An 8830-nucleotide genomic window follows, 5' to 3' on the forward strand; every position below is an offset into this window, starting at 1 on the left:
CTGAAATTCATATTATACTTTTTCTTATTTATTTGAATTTATTTGAAAAATAGGATAGATTGGATAATTTTCAAGATTAAATTGAAGTTTAGGTTAGAGCCCTAATGACGATAAGGCAAAGGCTTGACATAAGTACTGTCGAGTTCATCTCATAGGTTGCTAGCTGAGATATCCATTGTACTTGCATGGATATGCAATGTTGTAGTAACAACAAAAGGTTCAAATTTCCTCCATTTGTAGTTAGACAGAAGAGAGATCATTCCTTAGGTTGAAATTTCTTACTAAGGCTTAGTTTGTTTCATAGAAAATGAATAATTTAAAAAATATTTTCCTAAAAATAATTAACCTTCTTTCTAAAATAATGTATTGGAATGATGACTAACACGGCTTCTGAATGGTGGGCCTTATAGTGAACCAAGAAAGTCAACTGGATATCCCACAGCAAAGTCCAACCTGATTTCACATATAAAAACAAGAAAGATCATTGCAATTTGCATAAGCAAGCCGCCTAGCAATAGAAGTCAATGGTGCCATAAACAACTAATTTAACAAATCCCAAATCTCTCATTTATTTGCCATAAATTCAGTTCTTTAATCAACAACTTTTTCTAAACAACCCCCTAATCATCCACTCGCTTTTTCTCTTCGGATAAGTCGAGCACTGAGTAACATCTCACAGAGAAGCCGAAGGATGGGGTTTGAGAAGAAAGATCTGGATCTGGTGCTGGTTCCGAGCGGTTTGCTCATCATGTTCGGGTACCATCTCTTCCTCCTCCACAGATACCTCCATCAGCCTCACACCACTGTCATGGGCTTTGAGAATCATAGCAAGCGCTTCTGGATTCAGGCCAACATGCAGGTCAAATCTCCCTCCTTTCAGTTCAATGTTAGTCCACTGCACATTCTTCGATTAATTAATGGTTGCCTGAGATCGCGATCGCCACAAATCGGACCATCAAATACTATAAACTACGATCTGGTTGGTCGACTTCATAGATTTGATGGTCCTCCGATCAGCTTTGTACGAAATTAATGAAAAGGGTCGTTGCGAAAAGAGTCGAAACTTGATCAATTTGGGTTCTACTGCTGTTTCTGTGCCATTTCTGACCAATCAAAACCCAAATTATTAACACGATGTGATCTTGCAGGGTGAGAATAGGGACTTTGGCACGTGTCTTGCGGTCATCTCCTCCAACATAGCGGCAGCAACGTTCTTGTCCTCCGTCTCGCTCACCCTCAGCTCCTTGATCGGTGCTTGGATTAGCAACACCACCAATAACTTCTTCCAGAGCGATCTTGTCTACGGCGACACTCGGCCCATCACCATCTCCATCAAGTACATCTGCCTTCTCATCTGCTTCCTCCTCGCCTTCTCATGCTTCGTCCAGTCGGCCCGGCACTTCGTCCACGCCAACTACCTGATCAGCACGCCAAGCCCAAGCATCCTTCCCAAGAGTGTCGAATTGGCTGTAATCCGAGGCGGTGATTTCTGGTCTGTTGGGCTCAGGGCACTGTACTTTGCTCTGAACTTGCTTCTCTGGTTCTTTGGACCAATTCCTATGTTTGTTTGCTCCCTTGTCATGGTCCTGTTCTTGCACTACCTCGACTCGAACACGGCTCCATTGATTGAGCACGAGTTTGATGGGAGGCAAGTGGCGAAGAAGGTGGAGCACAGAGTGGCAGTTGGAATTAAACATGCTGTCACATCATAGTTTATACTATGCGCTGATATTTTCTCCATCAGCCTGTTTTTCCGAAAGTTTATGGTTGAATGACGTGGTAGAATAGCTAAAACTCTCGATATAAGCACGAGTGGGCCTACAGTCTCTCCATAAAGCATTCTTGGGTTGCTTAGCATATATTTGGTAACGTCCCAAGAATAGATGTTTCTGTTCTTTTATTCCTAGAGGCAGAATTAGAATAGAAATGCATTTTGTAAGTTTTTTTGTTCTTGGAACCAAATTTGTTCCTAGGAACGGATTTTGAACAGAGAAAAAAAAATTACTTTTTGTTCCTAGGATCAACTCCAAATACAAGAATCAAAAGACAAAAATCAAGCTTTTTTTCCTTTTCTTTCTGTTATTTTTTTTTTCCCTTTCTCTTCCTCTCTTCTTTCCCAGCAAGCAATTGGCCAGATGAGGCCCGCGTGACCTTACTAGTCTTTGGCGAGGTTGCCCCGAGCTCACTAGTCATTGATGAGGCCCTCCCTCCCCCCAGTCAGATATTGATCACAAAAACTGTTTTTGGAAAAAAATTATTCTCAGAAATAAAAACATTATCAAATAAACCCTTAGTCAACTATTGATCACAAAAAAAATACCTCATCCGTTAATTGATTTTTATACAATAAGAAATTGTATACGTAGACTCCGTTAAATACACATAAAACAACGAAATAGGAAAAATATCAAATAGGCATCATTTTGTACCTAATAACCATCTACATACCTCTTTGATCCGAAAGAAAAAAAATTCATTTGCATACCTCTATTATTTAAGATATAGATACTAAACATGTATCGAGGTTTTATTTTTGGATATCACTTTGCACCCATTAATTATCCTTGTGTCCCTATTTATAAAAATGTCATTCTTTTTGCCAAATCCATCCCCAAATCCTTAATTCCTACGTCAATCCCAAACCCTCAACAAGATGCTAAAATGAGTTTGGAAGGAGGGATGATTTGGTCTTTTCAATATAGGGTTTTTGTGTAGAGGTACATGAATGGTACTTTGAAAAATGGATGTACGTAAGTAATCATTGAAATGAAAATAAAGCACGTTTTCTATATTTTTTTTCTCTAAACAAATCTAACCTTTCACTAACATCGACCGCAATTATGTGGAGTTTTTTTTTTTTTTTTTGTGGTTAAAAGTAAATATTTCATTCAGATATCTAGATAATACATGGGAGGTTCAAAATAAAACAAATCTCAAACAGCAAAGTAGAACAACAAAGCACAATCTGCTATGAAAAGCAAACTCTGCTATTATCCTGGAAAGAGGGAGGCGAAAGAAGGACCAACGTGAATATTATTTGGAATTTTAAATGGCCATACAAAATAGAGAATTAATTTTTTTTTTCTAAATTTGTATAATTAGGTTCTTAGAACCTCTAATTAAAAAGCTTCTACATACTAACATAACATTGTGAACATGCTCTTTAGATGGTGGTCTTCAATATGCTAATCTGTCGAGTCTGACTCTTCTAGCCAGTCGTTTGTATAAAGCCCATCTAACCTTCGAATTCAACGAGAGCAATTATATGTTACACACGTCTCTGTCTATAAAACGTGGGCTCTTCTTTTTCTATGTGCAAGAGATCGTGAACTCCACTGCACACACTTTTGAGCAAGTTAGGTGCGTGTGTATAACGTTGAAGAAAGCGATGCCATAGCATCGTTCCATTTTGCAAATTCATCATCGTTTTCTTTTACTAACGTAATTCAGTGAAGGATATCTACTCCCTTGTCCAAGGCTTGCTGATAAAACCTTTTGATCAATGCAAATGTTAATCAGCTGGGACACTTCACCACTGATGGGACATTTATTTTAACAGGCCAGGTATGGATAGCTATTAGACCATTTTCTCACAAAAGTTTTTTTTTTTCCTTTCGGTCGGTATTTTCTCACAAAACTTCAAATTGCTAGAAACATGCCAACCATATACGCATTATGTATTATCTAACAGGTACATGTGTGTTTTCATCTATATTGATTTCAATCATTCAACGGATATGTGCATTTTTTGTTTGCATGGTTGGATATGTGTAAGAACTCTATTAGATAGAGAGTGGATGTAACAATAATTCATCATGATAAGTCAATCTAATGGTCAACTTCATGGAACAATTTGCAAGGTTAGATTCAAGCCATACCAACCGGTTCCAACGTGATTTGCCCTACCAATGGGCTAATTCTCCTAAAAAAATCTCAAACTTTAAGTTCAATCACAATTTTGCATCGACAAAGACATATATTTTAATAATGAATCTCTAATTGGCCTTGATGTTAATAATCTTAAAGAAATTAGTTGCGATTATCAGATGCATGAACAGATTTGAGATGGGTGTGAAAGTTGGAGTATTTTTAAGATAAATAAGTTTAGAGCAGATTGACATCGGTCATAAAGTTGTAGATTTTTTAGGGAATTAGGCCCCTTTTAGCACTTTTATACAAGCTTTATAGGGGAAAAAACAGTGATGTTAAAGAATAATTTGACAATGAAATATTGAATTCTGTTCTTATGAAATCACAGGAAAATATAGTTCCATTAGCATTCATCTTTTAACATCCCTTGTTTTTATGTTTACAACTTACTGTTCCTTATACATGATTTTGAATATAATTCAGCACATAATGGTAAATGAGTGTGAACAATAGGTTAAAACTAAACCATAAAAGTTCCTCATAAGGATACTTTTGAAGTGCTTTTTTTTTTCCTTTTTTGTTTGACATTTGACATTTTTTTCCTTTTTAAGGATATATTTGCAATCCATTTCCTTTTACATGGAAGCTTTGTCCCCCCCCCTCCCCCCCGGTGGGGGGCCAGTATTGAAGCCTTCACGCATGATAAAACAGAAAGAAACTTAATTACTGTTAAATGATTGCCTCAGCAATGGGTCATAATCGAGTGTCAATGAAACTTGTTAAAACAGAGGAGGTGAATAACTTTTGTATTACCTTCTGTTTTTTTCAGGAATTTAACCACCATCCCTTTAAAATTATCTTAAGGCATAACCCCAACACCTAAGCTAATAGGTCATATAATTAGTGCGGGAGAGGGACATTTTATTGATATAATTGAATAGCAAAATAATAAGTTAAAAGTCTTATAGGTCTCAAAAGTTCTAGGCTAGTAATTGTATTTATAGCATACTTCTCATTCGAAAATTAATATTAGAAAACTTCACTGTCAATTGAGGTGAAATTACCCAATTGGTTCTAAACTTATTGTACAGATGTCAATTCAGTTTTAAATTTTTGATTTTGTCAATTTAGTAATAGACATTTGTGTGATATTCTATTGTATTCATTCAGTCATTTTTTACTAGAAATCATTGATGTTGAGTTAATTCATCATCAATCATCTTAACTAGCACACCGCAATGTTAGTAGTTTCTAAGAAAAATTGGCCAAAGGACTATATTGGAATTTTGTGCAAAGATTAAGGATTAAATTAATAAAGAATTGGAAAATTTATGTACTTTTGACATTCCACAAAGAAGTTTTCTATTGTTAGTCAACAAGATTTAATTGACATTTATGTACTTTTGACATTCCACGTATTAGAAGGGGTTGATTATAAAGAATTGTTTACATCTGATTTGGGAATAATTATTTGTAAATTACATCCAAAAAGATTTAGTGTTAAAGCCAATTAAATCTTATGGTAAGATTTGCATGTAATCTCCTGATTGGGACATTTATGTACTTTTGACATTCCACAAAGAAGTTTTCTATTGTTGGTCAACAGGTTTTGTCACAGTGACGAACTTCTCACTTCATGTAAATCAACTGGATTTTATAATCTTCAATAGAAGTGGGTCAACATTTGAAAAGTCTTTTTCTAATGCATAAGTTCTACAAATTGGATGCATTTATTGGTTGGCTATAGTTGATGTTACCCACTTGGAGTGATGAGGACTGTGTGAAGGTGCTGAAAAAGTGCAAAGAAGCAATTGATGACAAAAACAATGAGCAAGGGAAGGTAACACTCATAGACATTGTAATAAGCAAGACCGAGGACGATGCTCAAGAAACTGTAGCAACGCTCTTCTTGGCTGTGGTCACAGGAAAAGAGTGGATCGGGAATGAGTGGGACAAACTTTTCTTTGAAATCGATTTCAGACCATACAAAATAACTCCTATGTTTGGTTTGAAGTCTCTCATTGTTTTCACTTAAATTGTGCATGTTTGTTTGATTCGAGTGATGCAAATCTATTGTCCCCTATTATGAGCCTCTATGCCGTCTTCATCTTGGAATCGCAACAAGTGTCCATCTAATTATAGTTTCTACTGCATCTGATTCAAATCCAACAACCCCAGCAAGCAACAAAGTCAAACCTCTTTTCTCTCTCCTCCTCCTAACCTCTGCCGCTCCATGCGTGATCGTCACGCCTACCTTGTGGGTGCCACAACCCAAGGCACCGCCGCCCCCTGTATTCAGGCCCGACCACCACAGGCTGTCAGGCCAAGCTGTTGAGTTGTCTTCTTGTTCTTGGAGATAGCACATGGGATTTGAGTTGGAGACGGCAAATTTGCATCCTCTTACGATACATTATTTAATATTTAATGTGGCATATTATTATTGGTGACTTAAATGACGACATCTGCTTTATGTTGGGCACTACCTTTTAAATAACTGACCAAGAAAATACTGTATCCATGAAGATTTTATTCCTTCCATATTACATGACTAGTTTGACACTCTCCTTTCAAACCCCAGTCTGGTAAACTCGGGTTGTTGCATGACTGAAAAAGGAATGTGGTCAAAAATATATTAAGTATACGAAAATTAGTTTACCAGATTGATTTATAAATAAAGTCATAAATCCCAAACATGTTTTTTTAAAAAGTGGATTATCTTTAGTGTCCAGAAAAAATCTATCACATTACTTAATAATACATCTTTGCACTTGGAGCTATTATTCTAGATGTCACTTTGCAACCTACCATAACTTACTATCGTGCCTCCATTTATGGAAATATCATTTTTCTTCTAAAAATGCCCCTATGTACATTCTAATTTCACCACCACTCTCAGTAGCCCCAGCCAAAACTCAACTTGAACCCGACCTCCCGGCGTCACCACTAGTTGTGGCCCATTGCCTTGCCGGTCTCTGCCCCTGTCACCATCCGCCGCAACTTCACCAGTCGTGCGCTGCTATCATCACGGTCCATGTGTCCCTTTCCTCTCTGTTTCTTCAGTTCTCCATCTTCAGGGCAAATCTCTCTCTCTGCCTTGTCACCATCCGCCGCAAGTTCACTCGTCGTGCACTGCTATCATCACGGTCCATGTGTCCCTTTCCTCTCGGTTTCTCTAGTTCTCCGTCTTCTCTCTCTCTCTCTCTCTGGTCCATGTGTCCCTTTCCTCTCGGTTTCTCTAGTTCTCCGTCTTCAGTGCACATCTCTCTCTCTCTCTCTCTCAAAAGCTGCCAATGTCGAAGACGGTGGCAAGGACCTCAAATTCAAGATTGCAACGACTATGTGACATCAATCGGAGGTCCAAGCCAGCACAGCCTCGAATCGATGTCCGTGGCGGCTCAACCTCGGATCAAGGTTGCTGCTGAATGGCAACCTTGATATGAGATCGTTGATTTTATGGTCATCGAGCATCGCAAGTCTCGAGACAGGTTTGTTGATCTAGAGAGTTTTACTAAAATAAATACTTGTTCTTAAAAGTAATTACGAATTCTTATAACTGTTGGTGTAGATTCGGAATGCATGTAAAAAGAAGCAATGTGAGGCCAACTATAAATTGATGGAGAAAAATTAAATTAAACTTATTCTTATATATTTGAATTTACTTCAAAAAAGAAAAGAAAAGAAAAGGAAAGACCTAATAATTTTCAAGACTAAACAAAAGGTCAAGTATAGAGCCCATGGGACGATAAGGCAAAGGTGATAGCTATCGAACTTTGTAACATAGGTAGCTAGCTGGGATATCTATTTTAGTTGGATTGGGATGTGATGTTATATGTAATGACAAAAGGTTGTATCTTCTTCCATTTGTCGTTAGACAAAAGAGTAATCATTCAAGAGGTTGGGATCGGATTGGCTCTCAAAGTCGGGCCTAAAATTGGACATCAATCACAAGCAAAGTTAACTAAATATAAACAAACCACTTAGAGTTGCCCCCATAGCAAGAGGTATGGAGTTCGATTCCCTTTATTATTGGGCACTAGCAGTGGAGACATTTAGTTTCAGATGTAAGGTTCAACTCCCACGATTTTAATTGATAGGGTAAAAGTTTGAGAATAAGTTGAGAATTAAAGTTTGATAGAAAAAAAAAACTAAACATGAATAAACATGAATATGCAAGATGTCTATGTTTGTATCTTGCCTATCTGAATGCTGGTTAGAGAAAGAAGAAAATAAGAGTAAAGATGATAAAGTTACATGCATCTTTCAAATCCCGAGGATAATTGGAATGTCCATTAGCAAGATGAGCAGCAAAGCGTTGGAACTTGCTTGGAAAGAGAAAAGTCTGGGCTATAATCTATCTGGGCTTTCATCCAGTATTTCGATGGGCTAGGAGGGCCCCGGAACTCTGGGCCAGTCCATGGTCTTATATGATATTTTGCGAAGGTACAGTGCTAATCATTATTTTATTTAATATGCTTTATACTATGCTATTCCATACCAATAAAATATTACCAGTATGCTAAATAAGGGCCTGAAATAAAAGTTACTTCTATGTGATTATATATAGATGCAAAGGATTTCAGAATCATCTCTGGCTTGATATATTGCACGTTCCATATTCTTTGAAATTTACTCTTCCCTTCCATTTGTGGGAGTAACTGAACAACTTCGAAAGTTAGTCTTCGGATAAGAATCAAATGGACAACAGAAACTAAAGTCACCTGCAAATTCGAACACAGTTTAAAGCTGCATCCGTACCCCAATATGCACATAAATATGGAAAGTGTCTCAAATGTCAAGAACGCCATTTAGAATTGTAGACCTTACAGTGGGTAGTATAAAGATTTTCATCCTGGAGAAAACAAGGAGGAGAAAAATAATAGTTTGATTGATGATGCTAGAAGTATTGAGCTTGACCTAAGTTGAGGAAGCAAGCGATAGAATAAAAAATACACAGAATAAA

General features: G+C 37.1%; 1 protein-coding gene across 1 annotated transcript; it reads left to right on the top strand.

Moving 5' to 3' along the window:
- The first annotated feature begins 514 nt into the window (after positions 1 to 514).
- LOC104445230 lies at positions 515 to 1759 on the top strand. Its single transcript, XM_010059053.3, has 2 exons — positions 515 to 859; positions 1149 to 1759. The coding sequence occupies exons 1-2, from the start codon at positions 692 to 694 to the stop codon at positions 1710 to 1712; spliced, it is 732 nt and encodes a 243-aa protein (XP_010057355.2). The 5' UTR covers positions 515 to 691; the 3' UTR covers positions 1713 to 1759.
- Positions 1760 to 8830: the final 7071 nt, after the last annotated feature.

The sequence above is a fragment of the Eucalyptus grandis genome, chromosome 5 (assembly GCF_016545825.1).
Source record: "Eucalyptus grandis isolate ANBG69807.140 chromosome 5, ASM1654582v1, whole genome shotgun sequence".
Taxonomy (NCBI): domain Eukaryota; kingdom Viridiplantae; phylum Streptophyta; class Magnoliopsida; order Myrtales; family Myrtaceae; genus Eucalyptus; species Eucalyptus grandis.